This window comes from Meriones unguiculatus, chromosome 15, assembly GCF_030254825.1.
Source record: "Meriones unguiculatus strain TT.TT164.6M chromosome 15, Bangor_MerUng_6.1, whole genome shotgun sequence".
Classification (NCBI taxonomy): domain Eukaryota; kingdom Metazoa; phylum Chordata; class Mammalia; order Rodentia; family Muridae; genus Meriones; species Meriones unguiculatus.
The window spans coordinates 47884225-47910447 of record NC_083362.1 but is presented as its reverse complement, the minus strand read 5'-3'; the positions used below and the strand labels follow the sequence as shown (position 1 = coordinate 47910447).

Below are 26223 nucleotides of genomic sequence, written 5' to 3'. Positions count from 1 at the left end.
GCTGTGAGTTCAGCAGGTTACTTTCTGGAAGCATAGGTGAGGGTAACTAGGAGCATGAGTGACACGGTCACAGATCACCAAAACCCACCCCAGCACGGTGACAATCCCAGAAGCTACATCCCCAGAGCTCCCTGCCCATGTGCAGGCAGCTGTGCTGAAGTCTCTTCCCAGCAACAGCCTGCTTGCTGCTTTCCTAACCTGGGATCTTTCATGAGCCTCCCGAGTCTTGTGGGCCTATTTTCCAGAAAGGGAGGTTTGAATTTTGAGGAAACAGCCATACAGAGTGTTCAGAGGCCAGATGGGCTGTTGAGGAGGGATAAGAACATATCAAGACAGTCTGTTCTGTGGGTTCTTGCCTTGCCCTCCCCAAGAATGGAGTGGGCATATACCTAAGGGCAACTAGTTGCCATGCAATCATAACAATTCAAACAGGAGAGAAGGAACTGAGATTCTCGGTAGCAGCAGAAGGCCAGCTGAGAGGCTGGGAGCCTCTAGCCCTGCCGCAGTCAGCAGGCAGAAGGTGCGGGGTGAGAGGCTGCACGTGTTAGAACTTGTGCTTTTAGCACAGCTGAGGGCAGTTCTGCAGGTGAGACACTCAAGGAAAGTTTCAGGGTGCCAACCTTGCATTTAAGTCTGTAGACAGGAGATCACTAGCGAAATTAAGGCAGGTATTAGACGCTGGAGGCAAAAGTCTTTGGCTGGGTCTTGGAGTTTGGAGACAGGTGAGGAATGAATTTCCATCTGCAGCCAAAGCGTGGAATCCAGAGGCTGAGGCAGGAAAGAGTCCTCCCTGCACCTGCAGGTCAAGCCCCTGAGGCCTCTTGAAGACAGTATTCTTTCTCCAGGAGCATCAAGAGCTGGCTGAAGCAGGCGGATCTCAGTGAGTTTGAGGCCAGTGTGGTCTATGTAGTGAGTTCCAGGACAGCCAGAACTACATAGCGAGAACTTGTCTCGAAAACAAAAAAATTCCCCCAATATTTTATTTAGTGCATAAAATGGGATCAGTCAGGAATAGCTGTTAAACGTGGAGCTGGAGGGGAGGAGCACTGAGCCACCTACATTCTCGGCCTTGGGGTGGGCTGCTCTCCAACACTGCCGGGTCAAGCGGGTTCTGAGCTGTTTCAGGGGCACCCACCCGGGAGCTTCTGTCAGTTTCCCCGCAGCTGTGGGAAGGGGTGGGGATAGTCCAATCATCTTGCAGGCTGCTGCAGCCATCTGTCGGCAGCCTTGGTGAGTCAACCACAACCCCAGTAAATACATGGTCTACAGTGGGCTGCGGCGTGCTCCCGCCTTGGCTGTACTGGGCATCCTCCACCTCAGTTTGTGCCCGGCTTGAGTCTTGTACATCTCGCTCACCTGGTGCTTCGCTGACAGCTGGGTCATTCAAGCGATTGCGCTGACTGCCATTAACTCCTTGCCCTGGGCTCCTGGCTGTTTAAAGGTTTCTGGAGCCTTAGATAAAAGCTAGGGGCCCACCTACCCGTCTCAAGAAGAACTACGGTTAACTTACCATGTCTGCGGCCAGCTAACTCATGTCCCTTCAATGATTTGGACTTTGAGAGCAAAAGAGGCTATTGACACTTTCCTAGCGGAAGTCCCAAGATGGTATGTAATTTCAAGTATTTGCCCGTTATAATCTAAATTAATCTTTAAAAAGTGTTAGTCCAAATCAGCCTTTTATAGAAGAGGTATCTCTTTTTCTAGAGTAAAACTAAAAATTTACAGCGGCTACTTTGTAATTAATATTCAATCTGGACCTTTTGTGATGGCACGAGTTAAGCTTTTGCTTTCACTGCTGGCCTAAGTATAATATATATAATGAGCTGGTATGTTGTAAAACTTTAGGAAAGTTGAACTTGGATGTCAACTGGAAAAGGAAAGCATTTGAGTTTATTGTTCCCTATCAGTAACAATTTTCCTATTACCTATTACCTCATTTCCATTCTTTTCCCAAGTTTTTAAGCTCCCAATTTGCTTTTTACTCTTGAAAACTGGTTTATCATTCACTCACACACACGGAACTAAACCGCTGTGCCCATGTCATGTGAAGTGAGTTAACAGTTGTCCCTCTCTAAACCTTTGAAAAGCAGAGTGTGAGGCCCCGCGTGAAGCCTGGCCGCGCGCTGAGCACCAAGTGGCGGCTCAGGCGCAGCGCGGGGAAGGCGGGAGCCAAGCCGCGCTCCACGCACCCACCTCGCTGGCTCGGCTCAGCGAGGGTCCCGGGCTCGGCGCGGGTCCCTGCTCACCGGCAGGCAGCTCGGGGCCCTCGCCGTTCGCCCGCGGAGACAGGTACGCGGGGGCGCGCGGAGCCGAGCGGCCGACGCGCGCCGGGCCGCGGGTTTAAATCTCCCGCCGTGGAGCCCCGCAGCTCGGCGCGGCGGGCGCGGGCTCGCGGGCGGCGGCTGGGGCGGCTGCGCGGATGAGCTCGGCGCGGCGGAGCGCGGCCCGGGCGGCGAGGAGCGGCGCGGCTCCGGCGGCGCGGTGAGCGTCCGGGGCTCCGGCCCGCCGCTCCCCTCAGGGCGGCGGAGGCCAGACCCGGTTCCCATGGCGACGGCGGGCGGGGGCGCGGGGCGCGCGCTCCGGCCTCCGGCGCTCTCGGTGGGCCGGCCTGCGGCGGCGGCTCGGGCGGGCCCGGCCCCTCCTCCGTCCCGGAGAAGCCGCGGCCTGAGGCGGGCCTGGGCGCTCCGGCGGGGGCCGCCGCCTGCAGCCTCACGTGCTTGCCCGCCGGCCGCCTCCGCGGCTCCCCGACGGGCCGCTCGCCCGGCCGACGGGATAAAACCACGCTGTGGCTTAGGTGAGGTGCGGGCTGCATCGCCCGGCGAGGCTGTCGGCGCGCAGAGCCTCCGCTCCTCGGGGGCCCAGCAGCCCCGCACGGGCTCGGCCGGGACAGCGGGCCAGGTGACTGCGACCGCCCACCTCACCGGGGCGACGAAGCCGGCGGCCCCTAGATACCCGAGGCTCTAAGATGGAGAGGGGAAACACACTCGAGCTTGGCTTCCTGCCCGTGAGGCTGTGGGCTTCCCAGCGGGGCGTGTGTCCGAGGGTCATGTAATCTGTGGTCTGCATGCACAAAACATACAACCTGTTAGCGACTGTGGGTCACTGAAAGAGTTGGCGTTTTCTGTATTTAGGTATTGATTTATTTTATTCTGGCTCGAGCGATGGATTGTGAAGTGATATTACTTTGTCTTCAAATCAGTATTTATTTAGCAGTTACAGGTACCTCATTCTTTAGTGAGAATTAGTTATATACTACAATTATACATTTATTGGCCAAGAAAACATCTCCTAGTGGCGGGCATATATTTTTATATAAGAGAAGTTTAAAAAATCATCTTATGTTTATTGTCAGTGCATAACATTTCCAATTTTCTTTGAACTCTGTACTTATTTTAATAATGCAAAATGGTTTTACGTGTAATTATGGTAAACAGCTGTGGAAAAGCACTGTCTAATTACCAGCAATTCTAATTGCTCGGGAAATCATTATAATCGTAGAGTTAGAAGGGTGCTGAGATCCTAGTTCAAAGGGCAAAACTGTAAACATGGAACTGCTGGGAAAATCAGGAAGACCTATATTTTCATTGTAGATGTTTGTCATAAAAATTAAATTTATTCCAGTGACTGAAGGAAAACCAAATATCAAATGTCAAACATAGTATACTATATTGTTTTATATTAACGAACTTTGGTTTTCTGTAATACATACAAACTGAGTCAAGTCTTTTTTTATCTTTCAGCACTATGTCTTTAAATTTTGAGTATTTTTATATGTTAGTTATCAACAGATGGGATGTGTAAAGGACTTTAAAATATTTCTAAAACTAGACATTTTCTTATGTGGAGTGGCTTTTGTTAAATATCCCTTTTCCCTTTTCTCATTTGGTCCTTTTCATTTTTTTCATTGCTCCCCCCCCCTTTTTTAATTACCTTACATTAAGTTTTGTCTTTTTTCTGTAGCAAAATTTTCAGATTTCTGTTTAAATCCAGTGTCTATAATAAGCATTAGTTACCATCTAGATACATCTTATTTTGCCATTGTTGGCCCATCTGTATAACACTAAGAAAGAAGTTTAAAGGTAGAAGATTAATGTAACAGCTACAAAAGCCAACATTAACAACTGTTAACATTAGTTATATTTCTGGCCTTTTATTATTTAAAGCTTATTCATGGTGCTAGGGAGTGAAGGCAAGGCCTCCCAGCATGCCCAGGTACTACCTAGCCCAAATATGTTTTTTTGTTTGTTTTTTTTTTTTATATTATCACTTCTGGACTTGTAGCTTGGGAATTGTGATATTTCAGGATTTTAGCATTTTAGCCGATGGTGTGTGGAACTGTATTTTGATATTATGGCCCCAACTTTGGCCAGGAAAATTGATAACATTGTTGATTCATTTCCAAAACACCACAATAAAGTATCTACATAATTCTTGTAGTTTTCCTAGTGTGTATAGAAGTTATTTTGTTGTTTTCAAGACAGGAACTCCTGATCCTCCTGCCTTTGCCTCCTAAATGCTAGGTTTACAGGCACCACACACACACACACACACACACCAAGCCCATCTAAAAGTCATATTAAGTGTGCAATTGCTTAAGTATAAAAAGTTACATAGATATTTACTTAAAAATATGTTATTAATAGCTAAAAAGTGCTACCATCTGAGCTTTCTTCCAGCATGCTTGTTTTGCTGGGAAGAGTCTGGCACTGATTAGGTGATGGTTGTTGCTGAGAGTAGGAGTGGCTGTGACAGTTTTGTTTTGTTTTGTTTGTTTTCTGTTTCTGTTGTTTTTAACATCAATGAAGTTTGCTATACGTTAACTCTTGTGGTCCCTTCAGCCCTGCATCTACCTTATCAGCTAAGCTTATGTAATACCCTAAATCTTTTATTTCATCAACATTCACTGTATTTTCATTTTTGTTTTATTTTATGTGCTTTGGTGTTTTGCCTGCAAGTATATGTATATGAGAGTGTCAGGTCTTGGAGTTACAGACAGTTGTGACCCGTGGCAGTGTGGGTGCTGGGAATTGAACCTGGGTCCTCTGGAAGAGCAATCGGTGTGCATAACTTCTGAGACAGCCTTCCAGCCCCTGTTCACTGTATTTTTCACTAACAAATTGCATCTCAAAAAGCCACTCCACATGTACTGTTTATCATGGAGAGCAGTAATTCAGCTCCACACCTAGTTCTAGCTTTCTTGCTACTTTTACCACATCTGTAGTTACTTCCCATCAAAATCTTGAGCCCCTCAAAATCAGCTGAGAGTTCAAATCAACTTCTTTCAGACACCTGTTGATATTGATGCTTTGATTTCTTCTCATAAATTCTGAATCAAGGCATCTCAAGTGCTGATTTTTTCAAAAGGTCATTATGTAATTTCCAGGGTCTGTGATAGAAATGGACGCTACAGATCTGTAAAGTAAGAATGTTTAATGGTAAGAATGTTTAAGATTTACTTCTATGTTCACAGTGTTCTCTCCACATGCATGCCTGCTCGGCAGAAGAGGGCACTAGATCTCTTTCTAGATGTTGTGAGGCACCATGTGGTTGCTGGGAGTTGAACCCAGGACCCCTGGAAGAGCAGTCAGTGCTCTTAACCCCTGATCCATCTCTCCAGCCCCTACATAGTAAGCTTTAAAAGTTGAAATAACTCCTTAATCTGTCGGGTGCAGAATGGATGCTATGTTAGCAACCATGAATACATTAACTTCATTGTAAATCTCCCTCAGACATCCTGGGTGACTCAGTGTGTTGCCAGTGACCACTAAAATTTTTTTTGTTGTTTTTGTTTTGTTTTGGTTTTTTTTTCTTTTTCTTTTAAAAATGAATATAAGATGGTATGCCACTATGCTGCTCAGGCTCAAACAGTCCTTCTGGCCAGCAGCTGGAAGGACAGGAACACACTCCTGTGACCAGCTTGTCAGCAATATTTTGATGAAAGTAGCCTTCTGTGCTGAGCAGTGGGGCTCAGCAGTAGGATTAAAACAGTGGATAAGCAGTGCTGTGAACAGAGGCACTGCCATCTCGGCTTATTTAATTTTACACACAGGCACAGCAGATTTACAGTGACTTTGTATGTGGATATCATTGTTTTTATTTTGACTATATATGCATATACTGTATAGATGATATATTCATGTGTGTATCAGCAATTTCCATTTAAGCAATTTTAAGTTCAGTGGCACTAACTGCAGCCACATGTTGTGTATGTATGTATAACAATTGTCTTGTTTTGTTCTGATTTGTTTTTGCCCCATGTAGCCCCGGCTGTCTTGGAACTCACTCTGTAGACCAGGCTGGTCTTGAACTCAGAGAACCACCTGCCTCTGCCTAGGATTAAAGCCATGCACTACCACTCTCCAGCAATATAAGTCTGACCATTGTCCATTCTGAGAACATTTCTTCACCCAGACAGAAACTGCCCATCTCTAAATGATTCTAGGAGTCTCTTAATACTGTTGTAGACTTTCTTTTTCTTTCTCTATCTTTATTTCCTTCTTTCTTTCTTTCTTTCTTTCTTTCTTTCTTTCTTTCTTTCTTTCTTAATCAATGTTTTGTAGTTCTGGGTATACAATTCTTGTACCTCCTTGGTTACAGTTGTTTCTACTTTATCTTTCTTTTTATTGTCATGCATGGAATTTTCAACACTCCTTTTTGGATACTTAATTGATCTTGCGCAGAAATGCAGCCTTATTCTTTTGTACAGTGCATTAGCATTTTTGTATAGTGTATTTTAATCATATTCACCCTCTTCTCTCAACTCCTCCCAGATCATCCTCCCAAACCCACCCAATTTTGTGCCCCTCCAGAAAAACTTGTCAAGTCCAGTTTGTGCTGTTTGTTCCTGGGTGGGTGTCCACCCATGGGAGCATGGCAGATCTACGTGAAGGGAAGGGCACACACCCTTAAAGAAAACTGCCTTTCTTGGTAGCCAGTCAGTCGCCAGTAGCTCTGCAGTTAGGAGTGGGAGTTTGTCTTGCTTGAGTTTGTGCAAGAGTTGTGCATGCTGTCACAACCTCTGTGAGGTCATGTGTGCAACTGTCCTGCTGTGAATGGAAAACACTATTTCAGTCACCCACCACTTCAGCTCTGGGATCATTGCGGAAGAAGTAGAGACAGATTGGAAGAACCAGAGGGTTATAGTGGTGGTGGTGGTGTTTTTTTGTTTGTTTGTTTGTTGGTTTTTTTTTGTTGGTTGGTTGGTTGGTTGGTTGGTTTTCCAAGACAGGGTTTCTCTGTGTAGCCTTGGCTGTCCTGGACTCACTTTGTAGACCAGGCTGGCCTCGAACTCACAGAGATCCTCCTGCCTCTGCCTTCCTGAGTGCTGGGATTACAGGTGTGTATCACCTCTGTACCACCTCACCCAGCTCAAGGTGGTATTTTTAAATGACCTAGAATTTTCAGAATGAGCACTGGCTTCAACTTAAAGTCATCAGCCACATTAGGCCCTGACAAGAGAGTTCTCCTGTCCTTTGAATTAGCATTGACTTCTTTCTAGGTGGGTCTTCCCCATCTCCCTTAACGTTTGTATGTGACCACCCCCTCTGTCATCTCAGCTGAGTCTTCTGGGTAACTTGCCACAGCTTCTGCACCAGCACTGGCTGTTTCACATTGCCCTTCATGTCTGTTCTAGTTTTCTTCCCATTACTGTGATTAGTACCATGACCAAAGGCACCTTAGGGCGGAAAAGGGTTTATTTGGCCTATACTTTCAGGTCACAGTCCATCACTGCAGGAGGTCACAGCAGGAACACAGGTAAAAACTAAAGCAGAAGCTGTGGAGGAACACTGCTTGCTGGATTACTAGTTCATAATCTAAGCTAACTTTCTTACACAGTTTAGGCCTACTTGCCTAGGGTGCTACCCCTAGTGGGCTGGGCACTTCCATGCCCCAGACATGGAATCTCCCAGACATGGCAACAATTTGATGGAGGCATTTTTTTTTTTTTTTTTAGACGAGTTTCTCTGTGTAGCCCTGGCCATCCTGGAACTCACTATGTAGAGCAGGCTGGCCTCAAACTCAGAGACCTGGCTGCCTCTGCCTCCCAAGAGCTGAGATTAAAGATAGGGACCACAACACCCAGCTGATGGAGGCAGTTCTTAAATTGAGTTTCCCTCTTCCCAGGTGACTCTCAGTTATGTCAAGTTGACAATTGAAATTAACCAGGACAGTTTTATAGAGATGGCATCTTTACCTACCCTCATGAGTCAGAGCTGAATGGATATTATAGCACATGCCTGCATTTCCAGCACCGAGGCAAGAGAATTCAGGCCAGCCTAACGCAGAAGAAAGACCCTGTCTCAAAATGAAACAAAAACATGTAAATAAAGCAATCTCGTGGGCCAGACTCAATTCACTACAGCCTTTTTCTCTGCAGTTTCCTCGCTCTCTAACTTTATCAAACTGAAGAGAGATAGGGCCTTGTTCTGGATTACGCTTTGGCTCAGAGATACTTTATGGTATGATCTGTCCAAACCGCTAAACCTTTAGGGCTTCACACATGCCAGGCATTTCCTCTTTTGGAGAGTTACACCCTTAACTCTCTTTTTAACCACTTATATCTTAAGTAGGAGTCTGAGCCAGTATAAGTTACTTAATTTGGAGGTGGCACTGATATTTCTGTCCAGATGCTGAGAGCATTCTTTATTTTTCTTTGAGCTTGAAGAATATTCAAGAGACACCTCAGTCTGGATCATTAGTCCTTTTTCCTGGAGCATTGTAAGGCCTTTCAATTTTAGTTTTATATCCCTCTTACTTTGGCTATTCCAAATACCTGTATTTCTCTGTCCAGAATTATTACTTACATTAGATCTGTCATCCTTGTTCAAATCAAGCCATGCTTATCTTGGACTTTTCATTTCTAAACCAGACTGGTTCTCCGTGGAGTGTTCTGCCTGTAGTTGTTTGCAATGTGGCTTCAAATTCACTGTGTCTTTCACTTTCCTTTTTGTTTTTGAAACAAGGTTTCTCTGTGTAGCCCTGGCTGTTCTGGACTCTCTCTGTAGATCAGGTGTTGCCATCCCAGGCTCCGCCATTCTTTACCTTACAAATGCTGGGATTAAAAGTGTGTATCACTTGCCCAGCTGCTTTTTCTTTTTCTTTTAAGATGTATTTATTTATTATGTATACAATGTTGTCTGCATATGTGCCTGCAGGCCAGAAGAGGGCACCAGATCTCATTATAAATGGGTGTGAGTCACCATGTGGTTGCTGGGAATTGAACTCAGGACCTCTGGAAGAGCAGCCAGGGCTCCTAACTGTTGAGCCATCTCCCCATCCCCAGCTGCTTGTTCTTATCCCTTGTTTCTTTTTGCTGTTATGATTGGTTGTGTGGAGTTGTCTTTATCTACACCCAGCTCTTCAAACTTATATCTTATGGAACTAATTTTCAAGGGGATTTTTAAAAAACGTTATATTATGGCAGTTTCCTTTTTTTATTTTTTATTTCATGTAGTACTGCTTTTTTGTTATTTGTTTTGTACATTATTCATTGTTGAATGGGGCTGTCCTGTTCTAGCCTAATCTTTGCCTGAGAGTGTGTAAGCAGAGCCACCATAATCCCTCCCTGTCCACCTGGTAGTTGAAAGAGCTGCTGTGGAGTCAGAGTGGGCACTGGGTGCCGAGGATTTCAGTCTCTGCTGTGACTGGCTGCTTGGCGCTGCAGTTCCTGTTGGTTCTAGGGGCTGGCAAAGCTGATTGAGGGTGGGTTTACTGTGGTCTGATGTGCTTCCTGTTTCTGTTTTCTACATAAACATGCCTTGTCTCTAAGCAAGAATTATGTTTAAATGTTCCACAGACTGCTGTAGATTTTAGGGTGCCCATACTGCTTGCCTTTTTAATCCTGATGTTAAAACCAAAGGACTTAGACAGATGGTTTTTGTTTGTTTGTTTTTAAAATCAGCTCTCTTATTAAAGGAGCGGTTGGGAATGTGTGTTGTATCAGTGGTCCTGAGTGCTGTCTTTCAGGCAGATCTTGGAGTGGTTCTGGAAATGAGACTCTCATCTTTGTAGACTACAAGCCACTTGCTGAAAGGGCTGAGAGCTGGATCCCCAGCTTGAACTCTTGTGGAATTAGGAATGGGCACCAGTTATAAATCTTCAGTCAGGTTCTCACGGGGAACCAGGAAAAAATGGGCGTACTCCCACCATGAATATGCCCCGTTTCCTGTCGTCTGCCCTGCTACCTTACGATCGGCCCCGCGACTTCAAGGACACACATTTTCAAGTTAGTGGCGAGGTTTGCAGAACCCACTCAAGCTGCTGACAATGGATCTGTATGAATGACATTAGAGAACATAGATATCAGATTTGGGTGTCTCCTTAAATTTGATGTATATTTCATTATATCTGATTTTTATTTATTGACATCAGAGATTATGTGAATGTTTTGCATATCGAATATTTTAATTTTAGAGAAAAGTTATGTAAACATACACCTATTTTTCATTTTCCCAGAAGCTTTAATACTTTTAAATCATTGCTCATCTGACATTTTTATCCTCTCTCTCTCTTTTGAGATGGGATTGAACTGTGTGTCTTTGACTGACCTTGATTCCACCTCTTTCCATCTGGTTGTTTATATTCCTTTAGCTATTGGTGGGATTATATTTTGTGGATTCATGGAGTTTTTAAAGTTCTTTTGTGAATTGCCTATTGTCTTGTCCTGTGTGTGTCTGTGTGTGTATGTGCATGAGAGAGAGAGATAAAATGCTGTTCGTGTGTGTGTGTGTGTGTGTGTGTGTGCTAACTTGCTTATATGTCCATTTGTGGAGGGCAGAGGTCAACTTTTAGTACCTTCCTCTACCATCCACCTTTTTTAAGAGTCTCTCTGGAATCTGGAGTTTGCCATTTTGACTAGACTAGCTGGCCAATAAACCATTGGGATTAGCCAACCCTAGCCAAGTCTGGGTTACAGGTGTAAACCACTATTCCCAGCATTTATGTGGGTTGTGTCATAAACAGCCACATAAGGAGGTCATTGACAAGGAACTAAAGACAAGCAAAGGATATGATATAAGGCTTGGGGGTATGCATCAGAAGGGCTACATGCATTCCAGAAGGGACGTGGAGAGGATGACTAACTGCCAAAAACATAAATAATAAACTTTCTATTAAAAATGGCAGGGTTAATACACTGCCTCCCATTCTTCCTTACTGGTCAGTGGGATAATACTAAGGCAAGCACATAAAGCACAACAAGCAACACGCACACACCAAATGCCAGAAGGCACTTTGGGTACATGAGAAATAGAAATTTTTGACAGAAAAGCCAAATAGAGAAACAGCAGAATATTCACAAAGCAAGCTGCTATAAATAAGGTACTCTGTTTCCCTGGGAGATCGATGGGCTAACAGTAATAGATAATTAGAGAGTCAGTATCCTACACACTCAATAGCTAGCCAAAAGAATAGAGTTTTCCCTCAGGCAAGGGGAAAATGGCTATTCTCTAAAGAAATTAAGAGTCATCTAGGGACAGCAAGATGGCTCAGCAGGTAAGAGCCCTACCTCAAGCCTAGCAACCTAATTTGCATCCTGGGAAACAGGAGAACCAAATCCTACAAGTTGTCCTCTGACCTCCATGTGTGCCAGGGCATAGCGCGCGCACACACACACAGCATCCACAATATAAAGAGTCATCAGAAGAGGAATGGACTACTGCCTTTGGAGGCTTCTTCACAGGACACTCTCTCTCAGAATGCAGCTGCCCTGCTGTAAGTACCATGACACACAGAGTGGAGACATTAACTCCCTAACTCCCTGGGGAGCACAGCCACACTCACCTCAGCCCAGGTCTAGAATTCATGAAAAAGTTCCAAGGGATGGCAGCACCCCCACACTAGTCAGGTGACACGTCTCTTTACAGTCTCCCAGCTATGGCCAAGAAACTCCAAGAACACAATGAAGTATAACTTTAATTTGCCTGAATGGAAACCTGTAGCCATCATTGTGAAATAAAGGCTGGATGCTTTCTAGAGAGCTTCTAGGGAATATGTAGACAGCCCTTCAGGAATAATAACCAGACTCGGCTGAAAACTGGCATTAGGAAACTAGCATTTTGCCTGGCATGCTGGCACACGCCTGTGATGCCAGCACTCTGGGAGACAGAGGCAGGGGGATCACTGTGTTCAAGGCCAGCCTGGTCTACAAAGTGGATCCAGAACAGTAAGGCTATACAGAGAAACTATCTCAGAAAAAAAAAAAAAAGGAGAAAGAAAGGAAGGAAGAAAAAGAAGCAAGCCAGTATTACAAACCATAGAAAAGACCCTTCTCTAGTTCTCCAGTGGGAGATCAGAACAAAATGGTTTTAAGACATCAGGGAGGGAGGGGCTGGAGAGATGGGTCAGTGCACTGTTTGTTCTTCCAGAGGTCCTGAGTTCAATTCCCAGCAACCACATGCTAGCTCAATATATACATAAAACAGACAAACTATTTAAAATAAAATAAAATATTTAAAATAAAATAAAATAAAACAAAATATTTCTATGGCCCAATATCCAGGGCCATAGAAAGTTTATCTTCCAGGTTCCTTTTCCCAAGCAAGTTACTTGAGTCTTTTCTTTTGCTAAAGAAGGATAAAAGCTCATGTTAATATGTTGTCATCAGGGTATTGGACCCCAAAGAGGTATTACCTTCTGTGGCAAAGAGACTTCACAGACAGATTAAAGATCGTCAGAGATCCAGCACTCAGGGAGGCAGAGGCAGGAAGATCTCTCTGAGTTCAAAGCCAGCTCTGGTCTACAATTAGAGTAGACAGCCAGGACTACACAGAGAAACCCTATCTCAAAACAAAACAAAAAGGATTGTGATAGAAATGGATTGTCTGGTAGGTTACATATAATCACAAGGATCCAATAAAAGCAGAGAAGGGAGGAAGAAAGGCAACATGGTGGCAGAAGCAGGTTGAATGGTGCTACGCTGTTTTTGTCTCCTGTGCCTTGCTTATCCACTTAGCATTCAGGAATTCTTTTTATGGCTGAATAATATCCTGTTATGTAAATGTACCACTTTTCTTTTCCATCAATTTATGATGTTGGCATTTAAAAATCTACATTTATTGCATATTTGTACGCATGTACCATGGCGTGGGAACGACTTTCAAGAGTTGGATACGATGCCAGGCCATGGTGGGGCGCACACCTTTAATCCCAGCACTCGAGAGGCAGAGGCAGGTGGGTCTCTGTGAATTTGAGGCCAGCCCGGTCTAGAGTGAGTCCAGGACAGCGAGGGCTCTATTATACAGAAAAATCCTGTCTAAAAACAAAGCAGAGCAACAACAAAAGAGAATTGGGTGTGGGTTCTGGTATTAAAGCCTACCCACTGAGACTTCTCACTAAGTCCATACTTAAAGCCTCATGATCACCATTTAGAAGTGGCAATGACATGTCTTCGTGTGTGCACAAACACTTTGTATTCCTTTGTGTTAGTAGTGTTGCTTATTGAACTCACAACAGGAATGCTAGACAAGCTCTGCCACTGAGCTATAGCCTAGCCAGAGGTTCCCATTTTTCAAAGTACCGTAGTTTTAGATCTGAAAATGTCTTTGTTTTTTATTTTACCTTTTTTTTTTTTTTTTTTTTCCCTTAAGACAATGCTCTCTGCATAGCCCAGGATAGCCTGGAACTGCCTTAACCTCTTTAGTCCTTTGATTTCAGGGGTGCACTTTCACAATCGCTCATTTTTAATGGACAGTTTCATAAATATAGAATTATGAGTTAACATTGTTTTTTTCCTAGTATCTTTTTTTCAGTATCTTTAATTTTAATTTTATGTGCATTAGTGTGAAGGTATCAGATCCCTTGGAACTGAAGTTGCAAACAGTTGTGAGCTGCCATGTAGTTGCTGGGAATTGAACCCTGGCCCTTTGGAAGAACAGACAGTGCTCTTAACCTCTGAGCCATCTCTCCAGCCCCTCCTACCAGTATCTTTTTATTTTTTTTTAAGATTTATTTATTTATTATGTATACATTATTCTGCCTGCCTGTGTGCCTGCACACCAGAAAAGAGCACCAGATCTCATTATAGATGGTTATGAGCCACCATGTGGTTGTTGGGAATTGAACTCATGTCCTTTGAAGAGCAGTCCCTGCTCTTAACTTCTGAGCCATCTTTCCAGACCCTCCTACCAGTATCTTAAGTATAGCTTTCTATTTTACTTAATTTTGCTATTTTATTGAAAAGTGAGCTCTTATCAGTATTTTTGTTTCATGTGTTTCTTTTCCTTCCTTCCTTCCTTCCTTCCTTCCTTCCTTCCTTCCTTTCATCTTTCCTTTTTTCCCTCCTTCCCTCCCTTCCTCCCTCCCTCCCTCCTTCCTTCCTTTTTTCCTTTCTTTCTTTCTTTTTGAGATAGGGTTTTTTTTTCTGTGTAGTCCTGGTTGTCCTGGAACTCTCTATATAGATCAGACTAGCCTCAAACGGCAGAGCTCCAACTGTTTCTGCCTCCGTGCTGAGATTACAGGCATGCCACCGTGCCCACCTTTATTGTGGTTTTGTTGTTGTTGTTGTTGTTGTTTATCCAGGTCTGGTGTTTCCTGTTTGTTATCTCAACACTTAGGATGTTGAGGCCGGAGCATCACCGTGAATTCAAGGCTAACTCGGTCTACATAGTGAGTTATTGAGTTCCAGATCAGTCTGAGCTACAGAGTGAAAAATCTCTCTCTCAAACAAACAAACAAACAAAACAAAACAAACAAAAACAAAAGCACCGTGAATTCAAGGCTAACTCGGTCTACATAGTGAGTTATTGAGTTCCAGATCAGTCTGAGCTACAGAGTGAAAAATCTCTCTCTCAAACAAACAAACAAACAAAACAAAACAAACAAAAACAAAAGCAAACCTTTTTTTCTGCCTTCAAAGTTTGTTTCCTGTCTTTAGATTTAAACAGTTTGTCTGTGATTTGTATAATCCTGTTTATCTATCTCATTGTATTTGTGTATCATGACTGTCATGCACAAGTTTGAGGGATATAATATTTCTTAGTGTTTTCTGTCCCACCCTGTCTTGTCTTTTTTTAAATAGTCTTTCTCTTCCCCACTATTTACTTATTTTTCTGGTCTTTAAATTTTTATGGTTTCATTTGCTTTCACTTCTGTTGTATTCACTTGCTCCTAAGCCATCTCAGCCAGTTTTTATTTATTTATTTATTTAAGCAGTCTCACTGTGTATCCCAGGCTGCCTTGAACTTGAGATCCTCCTGCCTCAGCCTCCCAAGTACTGAGATTAGAGGTGTGTATTACCACCAACAAGCTATCTAGTCAGTTTTTAAAACATGCTTTGCTCTCTGTGTCGATGCTTTGCCTGCCTGTGTTTGTGTGCACGATGTATGTCTGCATGTTTCTGTGTGTACTATTTGAACGCCTGGTGCTTGTGGAGACCAGGAGATGGCATCATTTCCCTTGGGACTGGAGAGACAGACAGTTGTGAACCACCATGTAATTGAAACTGAGTCCTGTGGCAAAGCAGCCATCTCTTAACTGCTGAGCCATCTCCAGCCCCATCTAATTGATTTTTAATTAGATTTTTAATTGAGCTTTGCAATTGGAATCTCTGTTTTGTTTCAGTATTTTCTATAGATTTATTGTGTATATTCCACATGTTAAATCTTTGTGTATATTAGTAAGATCTGCTTATGGTATATCCTTGTTTTTATTTCTTTTGTGTCATTTTGTTTTAGGTGAATGTCATATAGTGTGTGGTTGGGTTGGATTATGGCTTTTAGCTTTTCAGGACTTTATATTTTAATTGAGTTTGATTTTTGGTGAGGACTGAAGCCAGGGCTTCATACGTGCCAGGCAAACACTGACACTGAGTTGTAGCTCTTTTAGGCCTTGGCTCCTGTGCTGTAAAGGAAGTTCTGTGCACCCTTCAGACAGTGCAGTCATGCTCAGCGTATGGTGCCTGTTGTTTGCCAAGTTGCCCTGCGTTGTTCTCCCCTCTGGCTCTTATATTTTGCCGGGTTTTCTTGTTCGTTTTGGCCCTGGAAATTTAGAAATGAGCCTACTTTTAACTTAATTAGTGCTTCAAAATAAAGGGGACATGGACTTGTTTTTTGTTTTGTTTTGGTTTGGTTTTCTGGTTTGGTTTTTGCTAACAAGGAAAATACAATGAATGAGTCAACTGCCTCTCTGTTCTGTTTCCCCAGTCCACAGGAATAATTTGGTCTTTAATATCAAACAACTATTATTCTCTCTCTCAAAGATTTATTTATTCATCATGTGTACAGTGCATGTACACCTGCACATTGGAAGATGACACCGGATCTCACTATAGATGGTTGTGAGCCACCATGTGGTTGCTGGGAATTGAACTCGGGACCTCTGGAAGAGCAGGCAGTGCTCTTAATCTCTGAGCCATCTCTCCAGCCCTATTATTGTGTCTTTTTAAAACATCTTTACAAAATGCTTTTTCATGTTTTATTTCCTTATGTGTTACTATGTCAACTTTGTTAAAACAATCACTTAGACATCAGTTTTATGATTGGTGACTTATAGTGTCTGTCTGTTTACATGTTTCCTCTATAGCTAAGATTTATTTTATTGAATATTAAAGTATTTCTTTACTATTTAAAGAAGTACATTTATCTAAATTTTTACATATCTGAAAATGTTTATGAAATTATATTTATCTAATGTAATAGTAGGTACAGAACATTCTTGTAAAGAGGTAATAGTAACATGTAAATATGTTTGTATAGATTTCTTCATTTTTCAGTATACTATAAAATAAAAAATTAGAGGGATTAATAATTAAGACATGTTTACCAGTAAATATTTATCAAATAGAATTATTTTCAGCCATAACTATAGCTCATAACACTTTTAACACCTTTGCTTCATAACAAAAATACAAGTAATATTACTCTTTTATCTCTCATTCTCTAGTTGTAATTATAAAATCTAGATCTTGGGCTGGAGAGAAGGCTCAGAGGTTAAGAGCACTGACTGCTCTTCCAAAGGTCCTGAGTTCAATTCCCAGCAACCACATGGTGGCTCACAACCATCTATGAGATCTGGTGCCCTCTTCTGCCCTGCAGATGTACACACAAACAGAACATTGTATACATAATAAAATGTTTTTTTAAAAAAATCTAGATCTTATAAAGCAAGCATTATCTTGTTTATATTTAATATAATTTGGTCTGTCAATTAAATACTGATACGCTAGCTAGATATTTATCATAAGTTTTTAACTAATTTAAATATATTTAATATATTTGTAATTTATTGTTAAGTTTTTAAAAGAAGCCTAATTTTAGTTTGTTTTAGCTACTCCATGGATTCATTTGGGCAACTGCGACCAGAAGATAACCAGTCAGTAGTGAGCAGAATGCAGAAGAAATACTGGAAAACTAAACAGGTCTTTATAAAAGCGACAGGAAAAAAGGAGGACGAGCATGTGGTCGCCTCTGATGCAGAACTGGATGCTAAACTCGAGGTAAATGTGAAGACTGTATACTGCCCGGAACCGGTTATTACTCGGGGTAGGGGAGAACTATAACAAACTTTTGCACCAAGGAGTTTAAGGGGTGTCTTAGTTAGGGTTACTATTGCTGTGATGAAACACCATGACCAGAAGCGAGTTTGGGAGGAGAGTTTATTTGGCTTACACTGCCACATTGAAGAAAGTCAGTACGAGAACCCAGGCAGGGTGAGATCCTCAGACAGGAGCTGACCAGGCCGTGTATGGGTGCTGCTTACCACCTTGCTCATCTGGGCTTGTCCAGCCCGCTGTCTTCTAGAATCCAGGACCACCAGCCCAGGGATGGCTCTACCCAGAATGTTCTGGGCTCTTTCCTGTCAGTCACTAAGAAGAAAAATGCCCTATAGACTTGCCTACTGCCTGATCTTATGGAGGCATTTTTCAACTAAGGCTCCCTTCTCAGGCTGGAGAAATGGCTCAGAGGTTAAGAGCACTGGCTGATCTTCCAAAGGTCCTGAGTTCAATTCCCAGCAACCACATGGCGGCTCACAACCATCTATGGGGAAATCTGGTGCCTTCTTCTGGCAAGAAGGTATACATGCAAGGCAGAACACTCTATATATAAATAATTTTTTTTTTTAAAGACTCCCTTCACTCAGATGGCTCAAGCTTGTGTCAAATTGGCATAAACTAGCAGCACAGGACTAGCAGCTTTGCTACAGGATGTTTAGCTGTGCTTGTTATTCAGAGACACCTGTTTAAGGATTACAGTTATCACCCTTTAATCCCAGCACCCAGGGAGGCAGGGGCAGATGGATCTATGTGAGTTCAAAGCCAGCCTGGTCTATAGAGTTCCAGGACAGCTAGAGCTACACAGAGAAACCCTGTCTCAAAGAAAAAAAAAAAAAAAAAAGGAAAAAAAGGCATTTATTCTTTGTGTTGCAAAGTAATCCTTTGGTTCATTCATATTTGGAGACAGGAAACAACTGCATTAGTTGTAATATGTTTCAACACGAGGAGAACTTGCCACTGTTTTCCACACACATTGCTACAGAAGAAAATAGTTGTGTTGTTTTTATATGGTGAGGGAATTTATAACATTTATTGTAAAGTTGTTCATTATACAAATATTTGGAATCAGCCATGTGATTTTCCCCCCATATTTGTACTATTTTTTTTTAAGACTGAAAAAAATAATGGATATAACTTTCTAGCGTTTAGATACTTGGGAACTGAGGGGGAAACAAATTCTGTAGATAAATTCTACACATTTATCACATTCACAGGGAAAATTTAAATGAACTTTCTATATAACTAAGCCTGAAGTACATCCCAGTCAAGGAAAATAGGCATGATATTTATAAAATAGACATATGAATATATGTTTAAACCATACATTCCAACCAAGTAAAATGGACATAATTTATAAAATATACCCAATAGATACTTTTATGCAAATGTTCTTTTTAAGTGCTAAAAGTTGTATTTGTTTATTATTCTTTAAATTGTCCTAATAACATTTATTTTTCAAGGTTTTTCACTCCATTCAGGAGACATGCAATGAACTTCTGAAGATAGTTGAGAAATATCAGCTAAGACTCAATGGTATGACATCATGGCTATCTGATAATTCCCACTTGAAATAATATTGGTATGCATTTTTGAAAATGAGTCATCTAATAAGAAAGTAGTTTATCAAACCATTTCATGTTTTTATTACAAAGTATGAATATTTACAGTGACTGTTCTCAAAATCCCCAATGTCCTTTTCCTTCTTTATTCATGTCTATTCATTAAAGCTTTGACACAGACAGATTCACTTTCTTGTCTGATTTTCTCGATGAGTCTTAGGGTTTGTCTCCATCATCCCAAACCTCTTGTGACCCTGCAGACTGTTCAGTCCCACACCTCATTCCGGACTTCTCTCTCAGGAACCATCGACAAGGTCGCCTGTGTCATGTAGGGGCTTTATTTTATTTTTAGTTTTTTGAGACAGTCTCACTGTGTAGCCCAAGCTGGCCTGGAATCCTCCTGCCTCCAGCTTTCTGACTGCTAGGATTGCCGGTGTAGACCCCATACCAGGCTCCTTCCTCTGCTTTATTTTCACCCGGTGTACCCCACTTCCACACCTCCATGTATCTTTTGTCCCAGAAGGAAATCCAGTGGCCAGTTCTCATGCCCACCTCATTAGCTCCTCCTCAGGTCGCCTTCACTCTGCTTCCACATGCCTACCCTCTCATGAAGGAGAGCTTGCTTCCATGTACCTACCCTCTCATGAAGGAGAGCTTGCTTCCATACCTCCCATGAAGGAGAGCTTCCTCCCCAACGTCATTACTTCTCAGCATCTTGCCTTTGGTGAGTTCTTCTTTGACCCTGACTTCTTCAAGATGGAACTCAGCCTTTGGATTTCTTTCTCCACTTCAATTATAACAGTATGTGTCTGTATATTTGTATGTATATATACATACACATGTACACCTACATATACGGACACACATGCAGATACATATGTAAGTACATATACATATATGTATATATACATACATATACACACACATATGTGTATAGTGGCTTACTGGATGTGGCTGCCTCTCTGATCTCATATCCTAATAACCCATTCATTGAATTGTGTTGTTGTGTTCACAATTGTCTTCACAACAAGCATATCTGCAGCATATGCTCCCTAATTTCCCTTAGATTTTTAGTCCAAGACTATCTTTTTGATGAGGCTTTCCCTTAACTTCCATATCTAAATTTAAACTCCCTCTCCTTTATAATTCCCCTATGCTCTTGTAATATTCAACATTCTATGTATTATCTTTTGTTTTTACACCTAGAATATGTTTTTCTTTTTCATTTTTTATTATTATTTTTTACTTGGAACTGGAGCATGCACATGCCAGGGTCAGAGGAGACTTGTAGGAGCCAATTGTTTCTTTCCATCATGTGGACTCTGGGGATTGAACTCAGATTATTAGGCTTGCTGGCGAGTGCCATTATACACTGAGCCAGTATGCTGCAGCTGGTAATGCAGGAGTTGGTTTTGTTTACCTGTGCGTACCCAAACCTTAAAAACAATATCTAGCATGCAGTCAGTATTCGGTAAATGCTCATTAAATTGCTTCATTGTGTGATGGCTGTCTCCCAACACTTAGGAGGCTTAAGTAGGATGATCACTCTGAGTGGGAGGCTAGTGTGGGCCACAAAGTTAGTGCCAGGTCAGTCTAGGTTACAATAAAACCCTGCCTCAAAAAGAAAAATTCTGTCTTGTGAAGCTGTGTAAGTCAAGCTTAGCACTTGTAATCAAAGCTCATATTAAAGAAGAACTCCCATATGGCATAATTAGGCAAGGTGTGTGTCATATATACTATGTATATGCTTTTCCCAAGAAAATAGTTGAACTTTTTGTAACAAAATAAAAGATGATACAAAAAGCATGCAGTTGGGTCAACTTAGAGACACAACATAGAACTGCAGTTGGAAATAACTGTGGGGTATAGTAGTTGACAAAGGAAACTCTGTAGAGGGGATTGATTATGTGGTTTTTGGAGGGTAAATAGATGAGGAAAAAAAGATTTGGAGGCCAGGGAATGAGAGTAAAGAGAGAAAACAACCAGTATGCATAAGAGTTTGTAACTAAGACTAAGAAGAATAAAGGGCAAAGGATTGGGGCCCTATTACTCAGGGCCAAAAATACTTTACCAAGTTGTAAAAGGCTGTTGTAACCACTGGACCATCACAGTCCATGGAAACAGAAGTGTCAAGAAACACTGGTAAGTTCATGTGTCTTTAATTTTGCATGAAATCACTAGATCTTTGAGCATCCTCATGGCATTTCAGAGTAAGGAAGAGATCATATATGCAGGTTTTGCTGTGTGCTTTCTTTTTGAGATGAAACAGAAACGTGGTGTCTAGAAGGTTTATATTAGAGGGTTTTTTTTTGTTTTGTTTTGTTTTGTTTTTTAGTTTTCCAAGACAGGGTTTCTCTGTGTAGCACTGGACTCTCTCTGTAGACCAGGCTGGTCTTGAACTCACAAGATATCCACCTACCTCTGCCTCCCTGCATGCTGGGACTACAGGCGTGCTCCACCTCGCCCAGTTTATACTAGATCTTACACTGTATTCATATGTTATACTGCTGATACTACCAGACAAATACAGTAGGTTAGTACAATGCTGAGAACTTTCTGTAATGGAGACTGAATGTTGAGCTGGGTGAGCTCAGTGTTGGCTGTGTCACTGAACACATTATAAATACTTGATGGAGTCACCTGCCCAGGTGTGGGCCTGTCAGCGTGGTGTATCTGTTGACGCTGGCAGGCAGGTTCCATCCCAAAAGCAGCACAGCTTGAGCCTCATCTGCCCTTTCAGCATCCATGAAGGTAAAACAAATCAGTGATGATTTGTTCCATGTTCCCAGAGAGCTCTAACACCTCACACACAAACGAAGATTTTCCTAATATTAAAGCTACGAGCCAAAGAGAATGCATATCTCTCAAGCACTCAGAACATTAAATTATAATGACTCCTGAATGAAAATGAGGACATAGCTCCTCCTAGATATGACTGAGAAAGTTTTTATTGTAGATGTGAGGAGAGCACAGCCAGAGGGCTTCTGGAAGAGTTCAGACAGCCAGTGGGGGTAGGAGGGTGACAGAAGAGAGAGGAGAGAGGGCAAATGATGAAGAAAGGTCCAGGAGCACAGCCAAGAGAGCATGTGGCCAAAATGGCTGAGTTATACAGGAAAAGAAGCTGGGGGAAGGGAATGGAAGCCCAACCCTGGGTTAGAGTGGTGAGGGCAGTGGGCAGTGTGAGAAACGCTGTGTGGAGGTACTGAGTGACACTGAGATGCTGGCCAGCATCTGCTTTGCTAATAGCCAACTCAGCCATTTGTCCTGGTTTCTTTGAGACCACCATTCCAGCCTTTTGCTGATAGGGAACAACACAATCTCTCTCTAGCTACTACTGAGCTGAAACTGGGATGTTGTTGTTGTTGGGACCCAGGAAGGCTGGGATCAAAGGTTGGCCAAAGGTTGGAAGGGAAAGGGAAGTGCGGGCTGGGGGACATTTATTTTGCTTGCTGCCCAGGTTCTGCTAGGGGCTAGGAAAGTGCAGGCTGCTTTGGAGCAGATTCTGAAGGAGCACCTGAGGCTGGCACATGGCAGGCAGTTTGGGAGCAGTTTTCAGTCTTCAGTTGAATGGAAATCTGCTGGGACAGATACAGACTAGGGACAGAAAGAAAAGTTAGGGAGTTTAGGAATTTTTTTTTTTATCTTGGTTTACATTTGAAACTTCCAGGCCTGTGGTCCTGGTAGTTGGGGGAATGGAGGAGTCGGAAGAGCAGGGGAAGGGGAGCCCACCCTCTGGGGTAGGCAGGAGGCAGGAAAGTTTTGGCTGTAGATGGAAAGGAGTACTTATCTGGCGTTGTTTGACCTGTGAGAGGTGGATCCAAGTCTCACGAGTCCCTGAAGATTACAAGAATTCTTTACATTTATAAAAAGAGATAAAGTTTCAGACATATTGATATTACTACTGTTTGTAATCTGTACTGAAACCCACGTTGTAGAAAAAGCAGTAGACACATGCCTTTGAATCATCATCAAAGTTTGGGGACCCAAACAAAATGATTGTGGCTTAAAGTCATTAACACTCTTTCCCCTGTTTAGGGGCTGGGTTTACAGAGTGCACAGAGCAGCTTTTAGCACAGTAAGAAGCACTGATAAGTCTATATTTAGAAGGCAACCAAAGGAAATGTAAAAGCTTGAGTTTGTGACAGGGCCAGGTGACCCAGACCTGTACTCTCTGGATCGTGTTAGTCTCCCACAGTACAGTACATGGTTTATTAAAGATGACAACACAGACTGAGTCATACCCTCACTGTATCATCTGCTCTACGGTGTCAGCTTGTGGACAGCAGGGAGGAGCAGAGGGAAGAGTGCGGGGCTCTGCTGCTGTCCTGAGAGTCCCAGGACTGCTCATTCAGATTTTGTTGTTTTATTTTTTTATTTTAATTTTTATATTAATTACACTTTATTCACTTTGTATCCCAGCTGTAGCCCCCTCCTTCATTCCTGCCCAATCTCACCCTCCCTCCCTCATCTCCTCCCATGCCCCTCTCCAAGTCTACTAATAGGGGAGGTCCTCCTCCTCTTCCATCTGACCCTAGCCTATCAGGTCTCATCAGGACTGGCTGCATTGTCTTCCTCTATGGCCTAGAAAGACTGCTCCCCACTCAGGGGGAGGTGATCAAAGTGCCAGCCACTGAGTTCATGTCAGAGACAGTCCCTGTTCCCCTTACTAGGGAACCCACTTGGACACTGAACTGTCATGGGCTACCTACATGCAAGAGTGATTTTGTTTTCACATTTTAAATGGGTATTATACTTTTTCTCTTTCTTTCTTTCTTTCTTTCTTTCTTTCTTTCTTTCTTTCTTTCTTTCTTTCTCTCTCTCTCTCTCTTCTTCTTCTTCTTCTTCTTCTTCTTCTTCTTCTTCTTCTTCTTCTTCTTCTTTTGTTTTTTGAGACAGGGTTTCTCTGTGTAGCCTTGACTGTCCTGGACTCGCTTAGCAGACCAGGCTGGCCTCAAACTCACAGAGATCCATCTGCCTGCCTCTGGTCCCTGAGTGCTGGGATTATAGGCATGTGCCCAGCTGTGGGTTTTATGTTTTATAGATACACTTAGAAACCAATGCAGTGCTGCCTGTATTGGATGTTGTCTTAGTGTTCTGTTTCGGTGAAGAGATACCATGGCGGTGGCAACTCTTAAAAAGAAAAATGTTTAATTGGGGCTGGCTTAGAGTTCAAAGGTTAAATCCATTATGGTCATGGCAGGAAGCAGACCTGGTGCTGGAGAGGTAGCTGAGAGTTCGACTTTCGGATCCACAAGCAGCAGAAAGAGCCAGAGAGCCACTAGACCTGGATTGAGTTTCTGAAACCTCAAAGCCCAACCCCAGTGACACACTTTCTTCAGTAGGGCCACACCTACTCCAACAAGGCCACACCTCCAGTAATGCCACTCCCTGTGTCTGTAGGGACCATTTTCATTTATTCCACCACAGATGCCGTTCTGGGCCACCAGTCTGCACACTCCTTACAGTGGTCCTGTGGTGCAGCTTTCATCATCTTTATTGTTCACTGTGCCCCCTACATTATCTTCCAGCCAAAGACACCCCATCTTTTCTTCTGTCCACCAGTGCTGGGTGGACCTTTTCCTCTTAGCTCTAGTTTGCCATTCTTAACTGTGGTGATTACCAAGGTGGCCACACCAGTAGTCCAGCTGTCCCTTGATTCCCTTCACAGAGATTCTATATCTATGCACATAACGTTTTTGGCTCTTGTGACATCAACAGTTAGTTGCAGCTCCTACTGTGACTAGTATTGCCCAGGGAAATCCAGAATTTCACTTCAGAAGTAGTACCACGTCCCATCTCCACATCCTGAGCACACAGAAAACCCTTTTCAGTTTTCAACCTCAGTTTTTTTCTCTAAGGTGGCCAAGGTAAAAGTAGGCATGCCCCTTGTTGTCCTTTCCTGTTCCCTTTAACTCAGAGTGCTTATGGCCTTTTCCTCCAGATCTGTTTGAGAGTGGTTTAGAAGCGACGGGTAGGGAACTAGACTGGTGTTCCTAAAACAGTCTTTGTTAGAGGAGTAATATTTTGCTTTATGATCCGACACTTTTGTAAAGTGTAAGAAGAATGATTTTAGGCTAGGCGTGGTGTTGCACACCTTTAATCCCAGCACTCAAAAGGCAGAGGCTAGTGGAGCCCTGTGAATTTGGGTCAGCCTGGTCTAAGTAGTGAGTTCCAGGAAAGCCAGGATTCAGTAGAGACACACATTTCACAAACAAAAAGAAAAAAAGAGGGCCAGGTGTGGTGGCGCATGCCTTTAAACCCCAGTACTTAGGAAGCAGAGGCATGAGGATCTCTGTGAGTTCTAGGCCAGCCTGGTCTACAAAGTTCTAAGACAGCCAGGGCTACATAGAGAAACCCTGTCTTGAAAAAGAAAAAAAAGAAGAAAAGAAAGAGTAAATTCCTAGGGTAACTAACTAGAAATGACATGCCAGTCGGGTGTATTCTAGGAGACTCATGGAATGGAGGCCAACCTCAGCTACACAGGAAGTCAAGGCTTTCCTATGCATGCTAAGATCCTGTCACAGAAAATAAGCAAAAAACAAAAACAAAACTTAATCTTACTTCTGTGTGTACATCGGGCCTCACACTTGCATAGCCCAGGTTCTAAGCTCCTCCTCCTCTCAGCCAAGCCCTGCTGGTCTTTTTTTTTTATTAGCTGTGACAGATACGAAAGAGTCAAATTAGTCAAAGTCTCTTGTTTTTACTTGGCTTCTTCTCACAGCTGGCAGCATACCTGGGGCCATCTCTTCATGGTCCAGGCTGGGTCTCAGTGCACCAGACAATTTTTATGGTTTGACTCATTTGTGGGTCTGCCTGTTGTCACTGACAGTTTTCCAGAAGAACGTTCTGCTGACTCAGCATCTTAACTTCCTAGCATGCTTGTAAAACAGTGTGTTCCAGACTGTTGAAGTCAGCCTCTCCATGGTGGGAGACCCACACAGGAGAATTTTCCTTCTACCTGCAATTCTTACTAGAGAGTTGTTGTGAGAATTCACCTTTTCAGTTGTGTATTTAAATTCTTAAGTTCCGAGTGTGTGTGTGTGTGCGTGCATGTACCCAGGTGCCATAGAACCTGTGTGGAGGTCAGTTCTCTCCTTCCACATGTGGGTCCCCAGCACTGAGCTCAGGTTGTTGGGCTTGGTGGCAAACACCTTTACCTGTGGAGCCATGCCTCCT

General features: G+C 42.9%; 1 protein-coding gene across 11 annotated transcripts in view; it reads left to right on the top strand.

The window, feature by feature from the left end:
- Positions 1-26223, top strand: part of Ica1l (islet cell autoantigen 1 like) — a 64354-nt gene that overhangs the window by 1654 nt on the left and 36477 nt on the right. The window contains exons 1-4 of one of the 11 annotated variants that reach the window (XM_060368433.1): positions 2919-3131; positions 5471-5627; positions 17263-17431; positions 18949-19021. In XM_060368433.1, the coding sequence (XP_060224416.1) occupies positions 17270-17431; positions 18949-19021 (235 nt within the window). In that variant the 5' untranslated portion in view covers positions 2919-3131; positions 5471-5627; positions 17263-17269. Of the gene's footprint in view, positions 1-747; positions 881-2377; positions 2482-2635; positions 2899-2918; positions 3132-5470; positions 5628-17252; positions 17432-18948; positions 19022-26223 lie in introns of those variants that run through there. The other 10 variants (XM_060368431.1, XM_021660813.2, XM_060368434.1 and 7 more) reach the window with 10 other exon arrangements.